This window comes from Cheilinus undulatus, linkage group 5 (assembly GCF_018320785.1).
Source record: "Cheilinus undulatus linkage group 5, ASM1832078v1, whole genome shotgun sequence".
Classification (NCBI taxonomy): Eukaryota; Metazoa; Chordata; class Actinopteri; order Labriformes; family Labridae; genus Cheilinus; species Cheilinus undulatus.
In genome coordinates this window covers 43,243,196-43,265,775 of record NC_054869.1, presented here as the reverse complement: position 1 = coordinate 43,265,775, position 22,580 = coordinate 43,243,196, and the positions used below count along the sequence as shown (strand labels likewise).

Genomic DNA, 22,580 nt, shown 5'->3' with positions numbered 1-22,580 from the left:
TTGCTCTGTGGTTCCTTTTCCATATGTCATTCCCCACTCTCTCTGACTCACCAGTTTCAAATTCTATCCACTGTCGGATTGAAATAAGCATAAAATAAACCTTAGAAACAGACCCTGTTTGTACCTAATATCAACATGTCATTTCCCTGATTTTCCCTCAGGATCATCAGAGTATTTATCGATCTATTCTTTCATGTTTTAACAGCGATGTCTTCAGAGAAGCATGGAAATCAGCAGCTCTCTGTCCATCAGCCATGATTTCAGTGAGTGCCTCTGCTTCAACACATTTTAATGATGTTATGTCATGTTGTCTCCACCAGCTTATGAAACCCTTAAAAAGCCATGTTACTTTGTATGCATGAGTCAGTGTTATTCATTTTGTTTTCTCAGATGTGAATAGGAACTTGTTGTGTAATGTTTTGCTTTGACAATGCAGAGCTTGACAAAAGTGTGAATCACACATTTAGGTACAAATACAAACACATTTCAACAGACTTTCAGCACATTTAACAGATTTAGTTTTGAGTGTCAACTCACAGATTCTTGATATAACAGCATCTCTAATAAAAACATATGAAGAGTGTCAATGCAACAAAAAGACGTGTTTTTTTTTGTCTATGCAAAGAAATCCATGCAGAGCTTAAACTTAAACAAAAATAGTTATGCAGTAATAACAACTGGGCTTTTAACAATCTTTCTCCTGTTGCTGGTCTACAGTTTTTCGTCCCATCTCAGCTGATGCTAAATTACGGATGAATCCTCGCTCAGACTTGGACCACTCTTCTCCTAAAGTTGACCTCATGGTCAATCTAAGCGAAGTGGCTATAGAGCTCAACAGACCTCAGGTTGGTGTGCTCTTTTTGTGTAAAACTGTGTATTTAAAATGTTTTGTAACTGTTTTTATAGAGATAGAGGAAGATGGAGAGATAGAGACAAAGACCTAATTGATTCAGAATTGCAAGTGCAGATAAGTTGCTTAGAGACGACAGCTACACATCTCTAAGTAGTCTGTGTCTGTGAGTAATTGCTGGCTTCCTCTCTTTCCAGTACATTAGCATCTTGGAGCTGCTGGGCTCTGTGGATATGATGTCACGTAACCTGCCATACAGGAAGTACAGACCCGTGGTCCAAGTTCACAAAAATGCCTATATATGGTCAGAAAACTCTCTCACAGTTGGCATAGTTTTTAATGCCATATGCTCATATTTCCTGTGGTTTTGCATCTGTTTGTCTTACATATTGCAGGTTAAGATGCTGACTAAACATGTCTGTCCTGCGTAGGTGGAGGTATGTGATCACAGGCATCCTTGAAGTGGATGTGAAGCCTCGTCTCCACATGTGGTCATGGGATCATATTCGTTGCCACAGGCAGAAGGTAAAACGCTACAGAGAGCTCTACAAGACCAAAATCACCAGCAAGAAACCCAGCGAGGAGCTTCTCAAGGCACTAGAGGTAAGAGGGCAGAGGAGGACAAGGAGAACTGGTTTAACACGCAGCAAAAATGGCAATCTTAACTGTTGTATTTGTCAAATTTCTTGTCAGAAATATCTCATTATTACATTATTGTAATTAGAAGTACTTAATTAGGTATACAGTGCTTTTCGATATGTAGTAACAGCCTAACGCTCTCTATCCTTGACTCTAAATTTAATACCAGGCACTCCGTTATCCATTACAGTTTGTACTTTGGAGGTGTCTCCTCAAAATAAGTGGGGTTGTCGTACCATGGCTGTGTTAAACTGCCATGATGTCCTACACAACAACAAAGGAGGACATCAAGGTGATAGTGTACCTGATTTTCTTTTTTGCCACAGCAAGGAGACAAGTTTTGTTCAAAAGACAGTTGGAAGCAGTGAGAGAAAATACTGCTGAAAAGTGGGAGATTTTGGAAGTTATATAGAGGTACAACGCCAACAATGAGAGGGGCTAGATTCCTGTGTTGACTTCTCACTCAAGGCGCTCTTCTCTGACCACTCAGTGGATTACAGCATCTTGACATCACATTTAAATATTGGCTTAGCTTGCTCAGAACTTCACCATAGGTGATGTCAAAAGTATCCACATGAAACCACGTGAAAGTGCAACAATGGTGCAATTTTATCTGCAAACAGAACCCTGTCCCCTTGACTGTCAGGTGTGAAAATGACCTTAATGCTTCAACATACCAAGACACTTGGACAATGCTATGCTTCCAAATTTTTGGCAACAGTTTGGGGAAGGCCCTTTTTTATTCCAAGATAACTGTGCCCCAGTGCAAGAACTAGAAAGACATGGTTTGATGAGTTTGGTGTGGAGAAACTTGACTGGCCTGCACAGAGCGCCACCCTCAATCTCACTGAGCACCTTTGGGATGAACTGGAGTAGCAATAGCGAACCAGTCAGTGGCTGACTTCATAAATGCTCCACAGAAAGAATGGGCATTTATTCCCACATTCTTGAATTATCAAAAGCATTTCTTGATTATTTAAAATGAGTGTCCATTAAAGACAAAAACAGCCTGAATAACATTGTTAAAGTGTGTTCCAGGATCATTAGACTTGTGTGTCTTCTAGGAGTTTCAGAAAAAAAGAAGGCAAAGACCATCATCAGCAAACTTTGAATTATGTTTTGGTTAGTGAGTTCAGTCCATCAACCTTTGCTTGTTGATCTGTCAGTGTTGACATGTAACTGTTGAATGATGGTTATGTGATGTTGACGTGAGTGAGCGGTGAATGAATTGCCCTCTTGGGTTCAAAAAAGGTGAAAAGGAGGAACCTCAATGAGGCATTTATTGGGACTTGTTCACTGAATGTGCCTAATTAAATGTGTGGTGAGATATTTTGACTTGAAACTAGACTGATACAGTGGCTTAAATTTGAGTTTTTGCAGTGTACTTTATCTCTTAAAAGCCGAATATATGTTTTTTTTTTATTTTCCTGCATTTTCTTTTAAATATTCCCAAACTCTGAAAAGATTTAGCCTTTGATTGTTGGACCTAATGCCCCCGTATATTATCATTCCTTCTTTAAGACACAATGATTTCAAATATGCAAATTTTTTGTAGTAGGGGTGTGATAATACACTTAATTTATAATAAGTTTGATCATATTTGGTTTATAATAAATACTGTCATGATTTTTACAAGTCTATAACTTTGGTAATGAATAAGATTGATTATGTTCTTTAAACAGCACATTTATTTTATTTCAGTTCTCTGACAATAATCAGTTTTCCTTATTTTTCTTTTTAAAAATAAGGGAAATGCTTAGATTTTAGGTTGTGTGTTTACAAGTTAAACAATGTTTGTTTTTAACTTTATAAAAACAAGAACACTATAAAAACTGGCATCTCACAAAATGACCTTAATGAAACCTAAAAGAATAGTCAAATTGATTTAAATTGTCCTTACTGTATTGGTTTTTGTATTTCAAGGTATAAGTACATCCCTAACCATATTCCTCTATCATTTTGAGCTACTCTTTTATTTCCTGCCTTCTCTTGGCTGACATACACCTAAATATATTGTTCCTTGCAGGACATTCATGTGTTCAAACTCACAGTTTCCTCTTAATGGTATTCTGCTGAATACCTTCTTGACTACAGCAACATGATTCAAATCCTATGAAACATTAGTGTTTTAGTTAATTGCAAAGTTATTACCATTTCAATATCCTCTCAGTGAGATGCTTTCTAACTGCTCTAACTATAATCACAAACCCTCTTACCCACTGCCAAGCTGTAAACAAGATTGATTGAAGTACATTTGAGATGGATAATCTATCACAGAGGAATACAGCCTTAAATCAAATGCTCTTTTCCTTTGTCTGTCTTCCGCTCTGTAAGCATCCTCTTTTCCCTGGCGAGAATCATAATGGAGGTTTAGTAAGTAATGCATCCTTGCTAGAAGAGGCTGCAAAGAAAGCACTAATCTATTTATGTTGTGATTATTCACAGGAGCCGGAGAAGACCTTGGACATTTTTAACATCACGCTGGCCAGACAGCAGGCTGAGGTGGAGGTAAGCTTCCTATCCCACCTACTGTGTAGCCTTGGCTGTGGGAATTTACTTTACAATGTATCTGTGGTTGGAATGCAGAAACTAAGTCTATTATACAAATAAGTACACATCATTCAATACTTAAATTTCCAGAATTGTCTTTTAAGGATGCAAAGCTAAATAGGTCAGTTCTTTTTTGTTGAGACAAAGCAAACATAAACAGAGGAATGTAGAACTAATTTACTGCTGTGCCACAACATACCGCACACAGGAAGTAGAGCCAAACCAACAGTGGTTAACAGTTATTAGCGGCTGCATCAAGTGGTTGAGGTTTTGCTAAAGTGTCATAAAGTAGTTGTGTGTGTCTGGCGCTTAATCTCACTTCACTGCTGTCCTTTTCCATTGGCAAAAGGGTATTTATTATCAGTGTTGGGTAATGTTACTTTCTGTGCTTTCTTCTGTATGAGATTTAAATTAGATTAATTGCTTAGATTAAAACCTATACAAATTAAAACTTTATTTGTATAGCACATTTCATACAGGCGTAAACTCAATGTGCTTTACAGAAGATTAAAAACAAACAGAAAAAGCAATCAGCAATTCAAGCAACCCCACACCCACACACACACACACCCACACACACATACAGTCATGGACGAAAATGTTGGCACCCCTGGAATTTTTCCAGAAAATACACCATTTCTCCTAGAAATTGTTGCTGTTACAAATGTTTTTGGCATACACATGTTTATTGCCTTTATGTGCATTAAAGCAATAGAAAAAATTCGAAGAAAAAAGCCAAAATTGACATAATTCTACACAAAACTCAAAAAATGGGCCGGACAAAATTGTTGGCAACCTTTTAAAACTGTGGGTAAATCATTTTATGTCCAGCATGTGATGCTCATTTAAGCTCACCTGTGCCAAGTAACAGGTGCTGGCAATCTAGAATCACACCTGAAGCCAATTAGAATGCATAAAAGTTGACTCAACCTTTGTGTTGTGTGCCTGTGTGTGTCACACCAAGCATGGAGAAGAGAAAGAGGAGCCAAGAACTGTCTGAGGACTTTAGAAGCAAAATTGTGGAAAAATATGAACAATCTCAAGGTTAGAAGACCATCTCCAGAGATCTAGAAATTCCTTTGTCCATTGTGCGTGATATAATGAAGAAGTTTATAACCCATGGCACTGCGGCTAATCTCACTGGACGTAAGGGAAAAATTGACAAAAGAATGCAACGCAGGATAGTTAGAATGGTGGATAAACCTCAGTCAACTTCCACACAAATTCAGGCTGTCCTGCAGACTCAGGGTGCAAAAGTGTCAGCTCGAACCATACATCGTAATCTGAATGAGATGAAGCTCTATGACAGGAGACCGAGGAGAACCCCACTGCTGACAAAGAGACATAAAAAAGCCAGACTGGAGTTTGCAAAAATGTCCCTGAGTAAGCCTCAATCCTTCTGGGAGAACATTTTGTGGACAGATGAGACTAAGGTAGAGCTTTTTGGAAAAGCACGTCATTCCACTGTTTACAGAAAACAGAATAAGTCCTACAAAGAAAAGAACACAGTACCTACAGTCAAACATGGTGGAGGTTCAAGGATGTTTTGGAGGTTTTTTGCTGCCTCTGGCACTGGGTGCCTTGACTGTCTGCAAGGAATCATGAAATCTGGAGACTATCAAAAAATTTTGGGCTGCAATATAGGGCCTAGTGTCAGAAAGTTAGGTCTGCGTCAGAGGTCATGGGTGTTCCAGCAGGACAATGACCCCAAACATACTTCAAAAAGCACCAAGAAATGGTTGGAGACAAAGCGCTGGAGAGTTCTGAAGTGGCCAGCAATGAGTCCAGATCCAAATCCTATTGAACACCTATGAAGAGATCTCAAAACTGCTGTTACAAGAAGGAACCCTTCAAATCTGAGAGACCTGGAGCAGTTTGCAAAAGAAGAGTGGTCCAGAATTCCAGTTGAGAGGTGTAAGAAGCTCGTTGATGGTTATAGGAAGCGATCGATTTCAGTTATTATTTCCCAAGGGTGTGCAACCAAATATTAAGTTGAGGGTGCCAACAATTTTGTTTGGCCCATTTTTTGAGTTTTGTGTAAAATTATGTCACTGTTTTCTTTTGCCTCCTGATTTTTTGTGTTGTTCCAATGCACATAAAGGCAACAAACACATGTATACCAAAACATTTGTTGATTGCAACAATTTCTGGGAGAAATGATGTATTTTCTGGAAAAATTCCAGGGATGCCAACATTTTCGTCCATGACTGTATGTACAGTGCAAGTCATGTGTACACAGGCAAAATGCTGATATGTTGTACTTTATCTAACAGTCAAAGGCATAAGAAAAAAGCAGTGTTTTAAGACCACTCTTAAAAGAACCTAAAGTGTCTACCGACTTCAGGTCAGTTGGCAGCTTATTCCACAGAACAGCACCATAGTGGCTAAATGCACCTTCACCTGGTTTGCATTTAACTTTAGGCACATTTAGAAGGCCCATACCTGAAGATCTGAGTGACCTGGTTGGGTGATAGTGAGTGAGCATTTCAGAAATGTACTGGGGTGCCATACCATTCAGTGATTTATAAACAAGAAGTTGCAGTTTAAAATCGATTCTATATTGGACGGGAAGCCCGTGAAGATTTTTCAGAATGGGTGTGATGTGTTCTATTTTCTTTGTTCTTGTTAGAATGTGGGCTGCAGTGTTTTGGATGAGTTGAAGGCGATGTATTGTCTTTTTTGGAAGTCCAGCATAGAGAGAGTTACAGTAATCTAATCTGTTGGATATGAATGCATGGACCAGTTTTTCTGAATCAGACTGAGACATGAATGACCGAAGGTTGGAAATGTTTTTTAAATGGTAGAAGGCTGTTTTGTTGATGGCAGTTATATGTTGTTGAAAGTTTAAGTCTGCATCAATGATAACTCCAAGATTTCTGACGTGCTCACTGTACTTAAAAGGAAATGAAGATGAAACTGAAGTGAATTCTTGTCTCAGTTTTTGTGCACCAACTAGCAGGATTTCTGTTTTGTCTGTGTTAAGGCTGAGAAAACTCTGTGAGATTCAGTGGTTTATTTCATCGATACATTTGACTAAGTGATTTATGGGATTGAGATTGCCCGGGGAGAGTGAAACATAAAGCTGTGTATCATCGGCATATGAATGGTATAAGACATTGTGTTTCTGAATGAGTGAACCAAGTGGGAACATGTACAGACAGAACAACAGAGGAAACAGAGGACAATTAAACAGTCTCAGTGGATATCTATGTTATAACAAGACTGGTCTAGCAAAGCATTTTTTTGTTTTTATGTGCCCTGAAATTTCGCTGCTGCACTACAATGGTGATGAGGAGGAGGATTTAGAGATTGATAACTCTCGTGCACCTGCGTCTGATAAAAATGTTACACATTATCAGAAATACATGTAAAAACAGTGAATGTGCATTACTGTCCTTGTTGTAGAGACAGATTTATTGTGCAGTAAATCCCTTTACTACAGCGTTTTTGTGTTTCCTGTGGTCTCGTCTAGACGGAGATTGTTTTTAAAGTTGCCATCTAAACGTGAAACTATTTGAAAATGAAAATGAAGCAGAGTGTTTTCGCTTAAACAAGGCCTTAGATGTAGACAGCCTAGGAGCAACATTTCAGTCATTAAAGAGGAGGGCTTATAAGCTTGCATGATTCCTGGCTACAACTATTCAATGCACAGACAGAACAGCAAGCAAATGGTGTGTCTCAAATCACATATTTAATAAAATCAAATCTGTGGATTCACAGTGTGACTACTGGATGCTCCTCTGTCATTGAGTAGATGGGGGTAAATTGGAATAATTGGGGAGTTTTCAGGGGTTGCAAACAAAGAACAGACAGTAGAGCATCCAGTTGTTACAACATTTTGGGCTGTAAAGGAAGATGGGGTGTGCTCCATTTACCACTAGACAAAACCTACGGACAAAACAAGCAGAACCCAGCATGCGGCGCTGTAATCGTTTAATCTTGATTATCTTGTTTTCATGACTGTTGGAAGCCGACATTGTAATTGGAATCAAAACTTGATCAGTGGCTGGGCTCTGTTGTTACTTAGAAAAATGGATTATTAAGTAACACCCCTCCTGAACTCTGCTTGCTAAATCACATTGACTTTCTTGTACAGAAGTGTGCCAAATTTTGCACATTTGTCAACATAAACAGTATTTCTTCTATGTAGCAAATCCTGTTAATCAGTATTAGTGGAAAGAGAAATATTCTCTCGTGTTAGATGACCTCCTAGAGCAGTGTTCATCAACTGGTGGCCTGTGGGCTACATCTGGCCCCCCACCCCTCCCCATCCAGACTCCAGAACATTGTTGAATTCAGAAATATGTAGAGGAAAAGGTATGTTGATGTATATCAGGGTTTTTTTTTAATTTCCAACAGTTATTAAAACAAACAAAAACAACTGGGATTGAAAAAAATGTCCTGATTGGTTTCATTTTTAATCCATTTTTACTGAAATCCATCTGTCAGCCATTATTAGTAAATATGCACCATGATGAACTCTAATTTATCAGTTCAGTCTTGATTAAAACTGATGTTTTCTTTTAACCTCAGGTTTTTTCTGCCTGAGAATCAAAACTAAAGATCTGTTTTTTGCACTTTTTTTTTTTATCAGTCAGGACACAGCATGTTGACATCAAACTCAGTGATAGAGAACATAACAGACCCAGAATTATTAAGCTAAAATATCGCCCCCTTGTGGCTGGCTAAGGTTTAGGGCCTGATCTCACTTTCAGAAGCAACAAAAGGCATACAATTCAAAGAAAATTAATTATTATAATAATATGTTAATCAGATCAAAGGTTCAGTTTATTTGAACGCCCTGCCCTAAAGTGTTTATCAAGGAAAACGCTGGCCCTTGTACAAATGTAGTACAGGACTCCTGTTAGAGGCTTATGAAGTGGTGAATATGGGTTTCTTTTATATATGTTTTTTGTTTCTGACATGATTAAAACTGATCAGAGAAAGTTTCAAAGCTTCCCAAGTACTGTGACTGCAGATGCCAAGGCAGACTACCTATGACTACCTATGAACTACCTATGAACGAAAAACGCTTTTGTTTCAGTTAGGGATACACAAAATTGGATTTTTTCAGATATCTGATATGCCAATAAATACCAATTAATTATACACAATACTGTTTTTTTAAATGTAGTTCAGACTTAAAACTTTGGTTCCTAAAAGACACAATTTAAAGTTTCAAGGAAGAAAAAGTAACAAATTTCAGTCATAAAAACAGACTTTAAAGTGTAAAGAATGACAGTGAATAAAGAAAAAGACTTTAGCAGACATAGGTCTGTTGCTAAAGCCTAAAACTTGACCTACTTATTTTTCATACGGCCAATATTTACAACTGATATAGGCAGATTTTCATAGCCTAAATATCGGCAGAAATGTTCATATCTACAGATACTGATAATTCACTTTTTCAAGCTATTATCTGCCGATACTGATAACATGCCGATAATATTGTGCATCCCTAATATCAGTCAGTTTAGATATTCTAGATTAAAATGTTTCCAACAGTGTATCCTAACTGCACACACTGTTAGCAAGCGTCAGTGACAAGATCATCTGATTACAATGGCTCCTATCGTAGTACCCTGATAAAGATGCAGCATGATGCCATTTCTCCCCTTCACCCTGTTTCTGTCTTCTTCTCTGCTGCATGACAGAGAGGACAAGGCTTTTTGCCCTTATCAGATAGGATGGATGAAGGGAAACAGTAAATATGGGGGAAGACTTGCACCAAACAGCACCAGGACCAGGATTTGTTTCTGTGACCCATGCGTCAAAGGCTGTAGCATCTGTAAGGGCACCTGCTCTAACTTTTGAGCTAAACCAGCACCTTGCAATCAAAATAAAAGCTCTAGATTCCATTCAAAAAATTCACAGGAGAAAGAAGTAAATATTAAACTGATGCAGTGTGCACAGCGAGCTGGCAATGCAAATTTATGCAAATTTATTGCAAAATTATTATCCCAACAGAATGAGAAATAGTACATCACTGCTTTCTTTTTTTACTTTTTTAGTTTGAAAAAGCAATTCTGTCAACCTTGGTTGTTGTGTGCAGTACAAATAACGTTTATTTAATCTGTTGATTAAGTGTAAAAGAAAATCAACATTCTGCACTGTATTTTTTTTTTTTATCTGCAGGCAAGCAAAGCCGGCTTGTGTATTTACCGTCCTGGGGTGAAGATGGAGGAAGAGGAGTCCCAGGGCTGGTTAAGCTGGATGTGGAACTGGGGAGGAGAGCCGGAAACAGAGAAAAAAGAAGTCAAGACTGGAGGTGGGTGGGGCACAGATGGCCTAGTGGTTTAAGGCACGCCCCGTGTGCGTGGCCGGAACAGGTTTGAATCTGGCCTGTGTCACTTTCCCACATGTCTCTCCCCAGTTCTCTCATCCCGGTTTCCGTTTCTGTCCACTGTCCTCCTCTGTCAACAAAGGCATAAATAGCCCAAAACTAAGAGGTGGAGGTGGGATGTAGAAATTTAAGAGAAGGAAATCCAAAAACCAAAATGCTTGTACACAAAGGATAATACACACATGGGAAACATTTATTGATGTAATTAACTTTCTTTCCTTGTATTTGTATTGAAGCGGTTGGTGGTGTTCTAAGACCTTTTGTCAATTTCTCTATATATTTGCATACATTATAAAAGGAGAAATGTGGTCATTTATCCTGCAGTAGTGTTACAGAAAGACAAAAAAAAGGAAAAAAAAAAAAACAAGACAAAAACGCTACTATTCACACCTTTCTGTGTTTGCTATTGCTCTGTGTCTCTGTCTCAGGTTTTGATGAGCTGTTGACCCCTGCTGAGAAAGCTAAACTCTACACTGCCATTGGTTACAGTGAGACTGCTGCTAATCCAAACCTGCCAAAAGATGTGAGTCATTTCCCCCAGACACCCACCTGATAACTAATAATACACATCCATTTGTTCTCCTACCCACTTAAGCAACATTAATGAAATCAAAAAACAAATACTAATGCTTTTATTTCTCTTTTATTTGTAGTTTGAGGACATGAAGGTGAATTTTCACATGGAGAGGCTGACCGTATCTATTAAAGACAACAAGGACAAGAACGAGATCATCAAGCTGACCGTGGGAGAGCTCATGTCCACGCTCACACAGAGGCCCGGAGCACAAGCTATCAAGTTTGTCAACACTTTTTATCTTCTGTTGGAGAAGGGTTCTTAATTGCTTGTTTAATGCTGGTGGCTCTCTCACTAGTCTCCTTTTGGCATGGTCTCTCAGTTTGTGAGGATGGCCTGATCTAGGCAGATTTACACTTGTGCTATAGTCTTTCCATTTCTTGCTGATTGATTTAACTGAACTCCGGGGATGTTTAATACTTTGGAATTTTTTTGTATCCATCTCTTTTCAATAACCATTTCTCTGAGTTGCTTGGAGTGTTCTTTTGTCTTCATGGTGTAATGGTAGCCAGGAAAACTGATCAACCAGTGACGGGGCCTTCCAGACACAGGTGTCTTTATACTACAATCACTTGAGACACATTCACTGCACTCAGGTGATCCTCATTTCTCTAATTGTGTGACTATCAGCACTGACTGGTAGGACCTCTGTTGAATTAGGTCAGTCACTTTAAAGGGAGTGAATATTTATGCAGTTACTTATTTCACCTCACACATTTTTATTTGACAAAAAAGCCAAATTGTATCAACCTGAATAGTTTATAATAATATAATATAATATAATATAATATAATATAATATACTTTAAATTTGGCATTTAAACATAGTTTCCTAACCACAAAAATGTGGCTTGTGAAAATGCTAATTGACTAGTAGCTTTGGAAAACCTCTGGCCACAATGGCTGGTGAGGAAAAAACTTAAATCCTCTATCAGCTTATGTCATATAGTGTCCTGTGTGTATTTTGTATGTACAGTTAAAGGAGATAAGTTCACTAGCCTTCTGAGGTTCAGTCTGTTAAAAAATAACATTTAAAATCTGACATGAAAATAACAACACACCACCAGGCATGCATGCTCGATTTTAAAAAAGAATGAGGGCTGACACTGATTGGTTTGATTGATTTTCCTCCCAAAATACATCCATGTATATCAAGGCCACTAAATCCAATCTCTTTATGCTCTGTGGCTGGGTTTGTGTCTGGATTATGAGCCTTTCAATCAGCAAAATGTAGACAGACAGCCCAAATCACTGTGCAGCATTCTGTACACTGTCAAAATAGGGACATAGAAGTGAATCCACCACAACACAACACATCCACGTAGAACATTTTGCAGATCCACCAACCCTACATAACTCACCGTGTATCTTGTTCTTTTATGCCTGGCTCAAAAATTTTATCCCCTATCATCTTTTTTTCTTTTTTCCAGACTAACAGCCCAGCTCAGTTTGTTTGAAGTCACAGGTCTGGCCAGTAACCGGCCTGCACCTACGCTGCTGTCATCCCGCAAAGCCGCCACAGGAGACGGTACCCCACTGCTCTGCATTCTGTTTGAGACCAACCCGCTGGACGAGAGCGCCAACCAGCGACTTCATGTGGAATCACAGCCGTTAGAAATCATCTATGATGCAGTGAGTGGTGTCTGTCAGTGCGCATGCATAAGCATGAAAAATATACTAAAATATATTTGTTAAAATAGGTTTTGTTTGTGTTTCTGTGTAGATAACAGTGAACAGTATGTCACTGTTCTTCATGCCTCCTGACGACCTGCAGCTGGATGAGCTCACCAACGCTACGCTCATGAAACTTGAACAGTTTAGAGACCGCACAGCCACAGGTCAGTGTTACAGACGTGATCACATCTGTACTGTAAATCAGGAGTTTATTTCCAGTGTCAGCTCTCTGGTGGGAAAATGTTTACATTCCTTAGCCGTTTTAATGGCTCATCTACTTTCTGCTAGTGCTTGTGCAGTGTCTGTAAGTCTAAATCTCTGAGCACATGGATTGTTTTGTTCCTTTTTATTTTCCTTTGATTGCTTCCTGAGACTTTTGTTTTGCAACAGTTTTTGAGGTCGACTGTAGCTCATTAGAGCAGTGGTTCTATACTGGTTGGTCGGAACCCAACAAGAGGTCATGCAGCTGTTTTAAGTGGTATCCGAAATAAAATGGTGGCAAAAGTCCTGAAGTCCTTATTAGATATGCATAGACACCTTTTATTTTACCCTGTTTTACTGTGAAATTGGGTAAATTTAAATGATTGATCAATATTTCAACTAATTCATCTCCTTTTTCTTGCAAGAAATAGCTACTTTTCCCATGATAGTGAAGTAATTTCTCAAGCTCTCTGGAAAATTGGCAACAATTTACACGTAATGATGGGGAAAGAGGGTATTCATTTAGTCAGTTTTGTCCCTTTTCTTTCTTATATCAGGTGTTTTGGTCCGATCATGCCCCAAACTGCAACATATTCAGTTAACTAAACATGTGCTACATTTTTTTTGGAAACTTGGGTTGCGATCTATCATAAGACAGACTGGTGGATCCTGAGGCTGGACCGTTTGAGAACCACTGCATTAAAGTACTGTCAACAAGCACAAAGGGTATCGATAGTATGTCATTAAAGCAAATTTAAGGCTTAACATAAGATGCATTTATCTTGCACTACAAGGGTTTATTTAATTGATCCTAGAATGCTATTAGAATATTTTTCAGATTCAGTACAGTTAGAAAAAAAAATGCAAAAACCAGACTGACAGTACGATGACTCTTTCAGCAACAACCAGGTAAAAGAATAAAGTCACAGTGAATGCTTTAAAGTGAATATGAAAAGGACTAGAAGGCAAAAAGCAAGTAAAACTTTATAAAACACAACAAATTCCCTCAATGAAAGCATATTTTCAAAAAAAGAGACCAATGCCTGAGCAAAATGAGTGTATCTTTTTCCCATTTTGTCTATTACCAAAGTTGGAAATGTATATAAGATACAAAGCATGGCTGCTTTTTTTTTTCTAAAGAACTCAGTTTTTCCTCCTGAGATGCTTTGTGTAACCCAACAAAACTGGGAAACAGCACAATAATTTAAATATTTATTTTTCAATTATTTCATTTTTTTAAAAGAAGTCCGAAGTCTTAAGTTTAAGGTTAGTTATAATTTATTGATAGACTTACACACAGACTGTCTGGTATATTTGACTGACTGTCAGTTTATTTCTCTTTGTTTCTTTTTAGGTCTAATGTACGTGATTGAAACACAGAAGGTTCTGGACTTGAAGGTGAACCTGATGGCCTCTTATGTCATCATCCCGCAGACGGGCTTTTACAACGGCACGCAGAACATCCTGCTGCTGGACCTCGGTCATTTCCAGGTCAGAAAGCACAAATCCTGAACCCTATGAGATTTCGAAAAAAAGTTTGTTTTTTATGACTTGAATTGACCTGACACACCAGATACACTGTTTCATATTTCCATTGGATGGATGTATTTCACATTCATCTGAGTAACCCTCCATACAGCCATACAAATGGCTGTATGGTCTCCATACAGCCATTTGTATGGCTGTATGGAGACCATACAAATGAATTTCCCTTCAGGGATAAATAAAGTTATTGTATTGTATTATTGTAGTGTATAGAGAGTGTTTGGGAAGGGCAGGTCTTTAAAAAATCCTTGGAAAGTGGTAGAACAACAGTCTGTCACATTCATGATGGGCCAATCAGAGCAACAAGGCAAATCAGTTAGCAGACCAGCACAGCTCCAGGACTTACCCCTTAGCTCAACAGGCTTGTGCTGCTGTAGTGCATGAATGGCAGAGCTCGTCGGTGGCTAAAATTCATGCCAAGGCCTATCAGGAGACGTGCAAAAACATGTTCTCTACCAAGACAAGCTTTTGATGTGGCTCTTGGCTTTTGTCATAATAAAAGAAAAGATGGAGGTCTGATTAAACTGCCGCCTTTCTACAACTACATCCAAGCTAATCGCTACAGTGGTAGCGGCCACTGTATACACCAGCTTGCAGAACAACTGAACCCCACCTGTAATGTTCACAAACTCATTCCAACAGGTTGGGAGTAGAGTGAAAACGTCTTTTCTGTCATCAAAACCTTTCAGTGCTGTTCTTTGCTCTTTAGTTCATGTAGAAATATGGTCAAGTTCTGCTGCTACTCTATAACTACATCAGCGCTGATTGCTACACTTGTGTGGCAGCCATTGCTATCAGTTGTCAGTCAAACTAAACCCTGCCTGTACCTACTGCCTCATTCCTCTCAAATGACACTGATTGGTTCAAACTGTTTTTGGGTCAGGCACAAACATTGTAGACTGGAACTTTGCAGAATGGATTTGCCTGATGGCAGACATGGAAAATGGTCTGCTTTTTAAGGTTAAACTTGAATAAAAAACAAAGAGAACTGATCCTTTGAGCTGTTTTCTAGAATATATTTCAAAGGCTGTGTAAGTTTGAAAGAGAAAAATCAGTTGAATGTTTTTTCAGATGTCCAGTCAAAGCAAGAAGCATCTGCCTCAGCTGTCAGTGGGTTCCAGCAATATTGAAGACATCATGTTGAGAGCGTATGACAGCTTTGATGTGCAGCTCAGCAGCCTCCAGTTTCTCTACAGCAAACCAGGTACAAACACGAGAGCATACACATGGTAACATCTCAGAGGATTTTTACTGAGAGTCTGAGTGGTCATTTATAGGTTCAGCTTACTCAAACTACTGTTAGAAAAAGTAATTAAGCTAACTTTGTTGTACAGAGAGAACTGTAAATGTATGACAGCATTTATAAAGAAATACTGTATCCAGAAATTCCCTTTAAGGACATGGTTTGCCTTTTATGCTTGTTGGCTCTAATTTGTCTCTAAAGGGTGAAAGATGTTTGCTGAAAATTTAAGATTCTAGACATTTATATTCCTCCTACAAAAGTACGGATTTTAGATTTTTAAAAAATAAATGCAAACGTTTTCTGCATGATAGATGGTGACTGGAAAATGGCTCGGAAGCAGAAGCGTTCACCTCTCCACATCTTAGAGCCTGTGGATCTTAAAGTTGTTTTCAGCAGAGCCATGGTTGTCAAAGACTCCCGCATGGCAAAGTGAGTTTGCAGTTTTTCCTTGAGAATATAGGAATTCTTCATTTTTTTAATTATGTCAAAAGCTGAGAATTTACCTGTTTAAGGCCATTCATTTATTTTTGTGTATCATTGTGTTTGCATTTCCATAGGTATAAGATGTCAGGAGAGCTCCCCCTGCTGTCTCTTCGCATTTCTGACGTCAAACTTCGAAGTGTTTTGGAGCTAGTGGAGAGCATCCCACTGCCTGAGAGCAGACCTGCACACAGCTCTGCTCCATCCACCAATACAAAGGTGAGGATTTTCAATGCAAATCAGTGTTGATTATCAAATCCAGGGTATAATTCATTTTTTCTTTAAAAACAACAACAACAACAACAACAACAACAACAACCAAGTGTGCCAAAGTTCTGCACAGTAAATTATGATAGCAGGTGTATAAACACAAGAACAAAACCCATTAAAGGAACATAAAAATTATTAAACACATAAATGATACATTTAATAAACAAAATAAAAAGAAAGACAATGAAGACTCATATGTTAAGTCAGAATCAAAGGAATAAAAATGTATTGAATTATTATTTTTTTTTTTTAATGATAGTTTTAAAAAGTGCTAAAGCCTGGAATGAAAACTATAGAAATAGATAGATAGATCTTCACCAAGATTTTTTAGCACCAAAATGCTGTCAAATGATTGGGCAGGAGTTTGCTTGCAATTCTTGTTATTTTAAACATGACTTTATCTCAATATTGGGTGCCTTGGACTTCTGTGTTTGTTGCTGTGGTATCAAAATAGGTATCTGTGTTGTTTTAGTTCAGTGGTATCTTATCAGAGTTTAAAATTCTGGTATAGTGATTAGCCTTGTATGCACATGCAGGAGGTCAGAGATAAACTGAGATGCTAAGCCATTTGACGGTTAAAGGAAGTAATGCAATCTTGAAAGGTTTGGCATGGATGGGGTAATGTGCCCATGCTTAAGAGTGCTGGTCAATAACCTTTATGCTGGTTTGGATCATGATTTTCTTATTTTCTTTCCTCCTCAGCCAAAGTCATTCACCCCTCAGCTCACTCCCAGGAAGCCTCTGAACCTGGCTGACCAGCGCTCTTCTCTCATTTTTGAGTCATGTGAGACCATCAGCATCACTTCCTTGGGTGAGAGACGCTGTGTGCTTAATGTGTTCTCCCTTTTCACCCAGACATGCTTAAGCCATTCTCACACTTGCACACTTGTCCTGAAAATGTCCTGAAAAGGAGTATTCCCTGACAGTCTCCTGGGTATGTTTTTCATAAGAAGTTAGGCTGAGCTTTTGTGTGTATGTAGCAGATAACATCCAGGAAAATTCACTGTGATCTTTATATCCACTGCAATCTATGTGCTTTTAATAAACATTCATTTCTACTCCCATTATGTTCTTCTCAACTCACTTGTTAATACCGTGAGTACATCTGGTAACACATACTTTTGTTGTAAAGGCAAAAACCATATTTATAGTTTTGAAAATCTCTTTCTGTGAGGGCTGTGTTATAGAGTAACTCAGACGGATGTCAGAGGCAGGCTGTCAAGATAATTCCTTAAAACTTTTGAGGGATATGTTTGAAAGCAGTATCATTATACAACATACTGCTGTGTTTTATTACTTAAATTAAAATTCTGCTTAATTTGTGTTTTTGTTTTTTATTCTCCTTCAGGATCTGAAGAAGATTTGTTCTATGACGCTCCCAGTTCTCCCATCGGTGATAAACCATTCTTCCCAGATAATCCCATGCCGCTGCGCTACGCAGACTTACACAAAAGAAAAAGTTTGTTGAAGGACGACGTTCAGAAAAACATGACCGACCTGATCTTGACCTTTGAAATCAGTGAGGTACAGAGAGGAACTGCAGAGTCTAACATGTCTAGTTAGTTTTCTCTACAAACCTCTGTTAATCTAAGCTTTCCACGTTTCTGTGTTGTCTTTGTTTGTCCAGTTTTCTGTTCAGTTGTGTCGTCTGTCTGAAGATCAGGAGATCACAGTGCTCCACCTGGACATAGAGGGCCTGGGCACAGAACTGAAAATACGCACCTTTGATATGACGTCCAACACATACCTACGAGAGATCTGCCTCAAGTGCCCTGAATACATGGGTAAGTAGAAACTTTCAGGATCGTGTTGCATCACTTTTATTAGATTTTTTTTGCCATACCATATAGACTTTCAAAAAGCACTAATGAACAAGATGAATCCAGTGTTTTGAACAGAATAACGTTTAAATGTGGCACAAAAAGTTTTTAAGATTTAATGAGACAATGACTTTGTCACATAGGACTGGGTAGGTTTAGACGTTTTTTTCCCTAAGTAAATAAAATCATCATTAAAAAACAGGATTTTGTATTTTCTTGGGTAATCTTTGCTTAAAATTAAAATTTGTTTGATGATCTAAAGCATTTAAGGGTGACAAATATGCAAAAATAAGAAATCGGGAAGGGGGAAAATACTTTTTATGGCACTGGACCATATCAAAATGATCCAAAACTGTGAGTTCAGCTGCAGCAGCTGCTCTAGCTGCATAAAACAATTTAAATAACGTCATTAGAAGATGCATATTTAAGATGACGCTGCACAGTTGTTCATGGGTTAATAGGAGGCCTTTCTCTTTGATGGTCTGCAGAGCATGTGTGAGGGTTAGAGAGCAAGGAGAGACATCCAGACAGGTTTATTGATTGCAGAGGACGATCTTGTACCTATTTTTATTATTATTATTATTATTGTTATTGTTTTTATTATTGTTATTTTTATTATTACTATTGGTATTTTATTATTATTTGATTATTATTATTGTCAGACATTTGAACTTGTATACATATTAGTTGAAATATTTAATTTGAGCTTTAGATTTAACATTTAAATTTTTCCAGTTTTTATCTTGTGTATTTAATGTGTACTTCATGTACATTGAGAGCAAAGCTAGCAAATTCCCTGTTTGTGTAAGCATACTTGGCCTCTTAAAATACTTGACAAACACACTTTAGTGGCTTTCGATGTACGAAGGTGGCCAGCCCAAGTATAGTGTATGTGGAAAACACTAGAATATATGTTGCATCTCTTATATGTCATGTTTTGTTTCTGTCCTTCCAGACTCTGAAGAGAAGCAGGTTCAGCTGATCACAACTCTGGACAACACAGAAGTTGACCTTCTTACCCTGGAGTATATTAAGGTAAGTGTGATAAAGTAGACCTCTTGCTGCTCTGTTTGTGGAAGTAGTTCCATAAAGTCCTTCATTTAAGAAAAAAGCTACTTTCGTCTTTATTTTAGGCTGATAAGAACGGCCCAGAGTTCAAATCTCAGCACAACAACACAGAACAGCTCATCAAGGTGAGAGAAATGGTGCTTCTATGTATGATGTGTTTATATTATGCAGTAGCAGGTGCAGATTTCCCCATTAACAATTCAATCCAGTTATTTAAAGCAGATATAATAGTGAAAAATTTTAGTCAGGGGTACAAAATATGATCCTCTTATTTCCCCATCAGGTGACCTTCTCATCCCTGGATGTCCACCTCCACACAGAGGCTCTTCTCAACACCATGAACTTCCTCAGCAACCTCCTCCCTCCCTCCACAAAGAAGGAAGGTGGTCAAGAGGAGCTCCCCACCATCCCAGAGGAGGAAGAGGCCGAGGCAGAGAAGGAGGAAGAGAAGAAAGAGGAGACAGCTATAACCAGGAAAAAAAGTAACTTCTTTTCCTGTATTTTCTTCAATCATGCAATAAAGTGTGTATTGTTACTCATCTGTCAAACTTTTATTAAAGGTACAAAGAGTAAAAAGTTTGCAGATGTGGTGAATCTGCATATCAGAGCTGATCTTCGCTGTCTGAAGGTTTTCATTCGAGGACAGAAGGCGAGGATCTCTGAGATCAGTATCGAAGGTATGATGGTACTTTGACATCTCCTTTTTTATGTTTAATTTATTGCATTTTGTAGATTTGCTTAAGTTGTTGCTATTTAAATGATGAAAATAATAACAATTTTATATTTATATATTAAATATAATACAGTTTATACTATTTGTTTATGATAAAAAGATGCATTTCAGACATTATTGCGTATCAACATTACAGCACTATTTTTATGCAAAAAGGCCATTTGTCACATCAAGGTCTTTATTTACAATTGTCTATTTATGGTACAAAATGTCTAAAATGTTCTCCTTTGCATTTTATTTCTAACTTCCTCCACCATCCAGGTCTGGTTTCTGAGGTTCTGATGAGGAAGAAGGAGATGGAGGTTCATGCCAACCTGAAAAACATTGTGATCCTCGACTGTGACAAAGACGCTTTCTACAAGAAGGTAAGAAACAGATTTTTCCTTCTTTGAACAAAATACCAAGACTCTGAGCCAGTATTCTTGTAGGGATTTTTTTTGTTTCATGTTGATCAAGATCATATGGTACCTCTCTAAGTGTACATTATCATTTGGTGTATTTCTACATTTTTAACTATTTCCTACACATTCATCATTGTTGACCACTTTGGTTTAAACTACAAAATTACTGAGTTTGATTTATTTACATGACAATGATATTAATACTATTGAAAATATAAACAACTTCTGCTACTACCTCTGTTGAGTTTATTCATAAAGCATCTATCAAAACCAACATTATAAAGTGCTTAAAATCCTGACAACAATACAGTAGCTATAAATTCCAACACAAAATACACAACAATGTAGAAACCAAACAGAGAGAAGGATAAAAAAAACAAAAAACAATAGCAATAGCTTCACTTCAAGCGAAGTCTGTTGAAAGGTGAAAATCTCAGGAATAATTGAAGCACTATGGATTTAAAGAAAAAGAGATTAAAGGGCACTTGAGACGAGTGGTCCACGCATCAGAGACTGTTGAAAGTTGGCCATCCAGGTTCAAATCCAACCTGTGACTCCTTTCTCTCGTGTCCATCCCCACTCTCTCTGTCTAATTACTGACTCTATCCACTGTCACATCAAATTGAGGCAGAGTTACGAGCTGGCCAAAAAATTTCAGCCCAACCCACCTGACCCTGTGCATGTTGTCTCGGAGCCCCGCCTATTAACTGTATTTATGGGCCTGAGCACGATTCAAACACAACATTTCCCGGATAAGCAGGCTTTTATATTAGAGTTTAAACTACAATTTTGAGTCGTTTTAGTGACATTTCTGTTCAGATGAGATCTTAATGAGTACAACACAGCAGCATGTATTAGATAAATGGAGCACTGATGAGGGACAGATGCACAGACCTCACTGTGCACTTAATGCACACAGCTTTTTTGGGATCCTCTGTCTGATAAGACAGCTACAGCCTGCACTGCTCTGCACTTTCAAACTGTGTTGCATTAAATCAAATGATCAATTGAAGTTTTTGCTAACTTGCACACCACAATTTTGATCTCTGACTTGTCCCCCACTGAACTATTTCACTGTGTATTCTGGGTGTGGAGCAGGCTGGCAGCTCCACTTTTAAAGACTTTTCTTCCCCATTAAAATAAAAAACACATTAAAATAATGATATAATGTTAAGTTAAGAAACTGTTTCTTGTATTTAAAAGACTTCTCAATTAAAGAAACATAACCATAGCTTTGTAGCCTGAATAGAAAATTCTTTGTCTGACATGTGAGCTTGAAATGCTCCAGATATTTGTGTGTCAGGATCTCAGGCTGCTCACCAGTCGGGAAGTGGGTGTTTACTTAGATACATGTTCTAGAACCATACGATGAAGGGCTTTTTCAGTGTTCTCATTTTTTTTTTTTTAATTCTGCTGTCCTGATTGTCTCTCCTTTTGTAGGCGGTGTCTATAGCCGATAAGGAAGTGTTTGCCTTCCGCATGGTAAACTACACAGATGCAACAGAGGGAGACGCCTACCTGGACATGTCTAAAGTTGATACCTTTGTCACGCTGACTGTGGGATGCATCCAGGTCATCTTCCTCAACAAGTTTGTTTCCTCCATACTGGTAAGAATTACGTATCTTTAGCCTGCTTTATGACACAAAAGTCTGCCCTTTCATTTCATTTCAGCTACCCTGCATTCCCACCTAAACTAACAAAACTACACAAAAAACAAACCCAAAAAAGCAGATTGATGCAAGTCCATTTTTCCAATTCTAGTCAAAAATATAAAAGATATAAAGCACAGAGGATAAGAGCTATTTTGCTGGGCTTAATACAAATGCATGTATATCTCCCACATTTCAGTGTTGTCATTCTTTCCTCCTCCCAGGCGTTCATCAATAACTTCCAGGAGGCTAAAGAGGCCCTGGCTGAGGTGACAGTCCAGGCTGCAGAAAAAGCAGCGTCAGGTGTAAAGGAGCTGGCAGAGCGGAGCACTCGGATTGCTCTAAACGTTCACTTTAATGCACCTGTCATCTTCCTTCCTCAGTCCTCGTCCTCCTCCAATGTCATTGTAGCTGACCTCGGTCTTCTGTCTGTCAAGAACTGTTTCGCCAAGCAGCCCTGTAAAAGCAATACGAAGATCCCGCCTGTTGTGGATAAAATGGCAGTGAAACTGACAGACCTCAAGATGTACAGGTAAGAGA

At 38.3% G+C, this 22,580-nt stretch overlaps 1 protein-coding gene across 4 annotated transcripts in view; it reads left to right on the top strand.

Moving 5' to 3' along the window:
- vps13a (vacuolar protein sorting 13 homolog A) overlaps positions 1-22,580 on the top strand; it is a 71,939-nt gene that overhangs the window by 8,276 nt on the left and 41,083 nt on the right. For 3 of the 4 annotated variants that reach the window (XM_041787591.1, XM_041787590.1, XM_041787592.1), the window contains exons 10-33: positions 206-263; positions 718-845; positions 1,048-1,154; positions 1,282-1,453; positions 3,935-3,997; positions 10,175-10,307; positions 10,811-10,905; positions 11,036-11,178; positions 12,386-12,587; positions 12,679-12,793; positions 14,185-14,321; positions 15,447-15,579; positions 15,930-16,047; positions 16,176-16,317; positions 17,071-17,179; positions 17,717-17,892; positions 17,996-18,152; positions 19,144-19,223; positions 19,322-19,381; positions 19,540-19,738; positions 19,817-19,933; positions 20,251-20,354; positions 21,831-21,998; positions 22,265-22,572. In XM_041787591.1, coding sequence (XP_041643525.1) covers positions 206-263; positions 718-845; positions 1,048-1,154; positions 1,282-1,453; positions 3,935-3,997; positions 10,175-10,307; positions 10,811-10,905; positions 11,036-11,178; positions 12,386-12,587; positions 12,679-12,793; positions 14,185-14,321; positions 15,447-15,579; positions 15,930-16,047; positions 16,176-16,317; positions 17,071-17,179; positions 17,717-17,892; positions 17,996-18,152; positions 19,144-19,223; positions 19,322-19,381; positions 19,540-19,738; positions 19,817-19,933; positions 20,251-20,354; positions 21,831-21,998; positions 22,265-22,572 — 3,224 coding nt within the window. Of the gene's footprint in view, positions 1-205; positions 264-717; positions 846-1,047; positions 1,155-1,281; positions 1,454-3,934; positions 3,998-10,174; positions 10,308-10,810; positions 10,906-11,035; positions 11,179-11,489; positions 11,553-12,385; positions 12,588-12,678; positions 12,794-14,184; positions 14,322-15,446; positions 15,580-15,929; positions 16,048-16,175; positions 16,318-17,070; positions 17,180-17,716; positions 17,893-17,995; positions 18,153-19,143; positions 19,224-19,321; positions 19,382-19,539; positions 19,739-19,816; positions 19,934-20,250; positions 20,355-21,830; positions 21,999-22,264; positions 22,573-22,580 lie in introns of those variants that run through there. The other variant, XM_041787593.1, reaches the window with a different exon arrangement.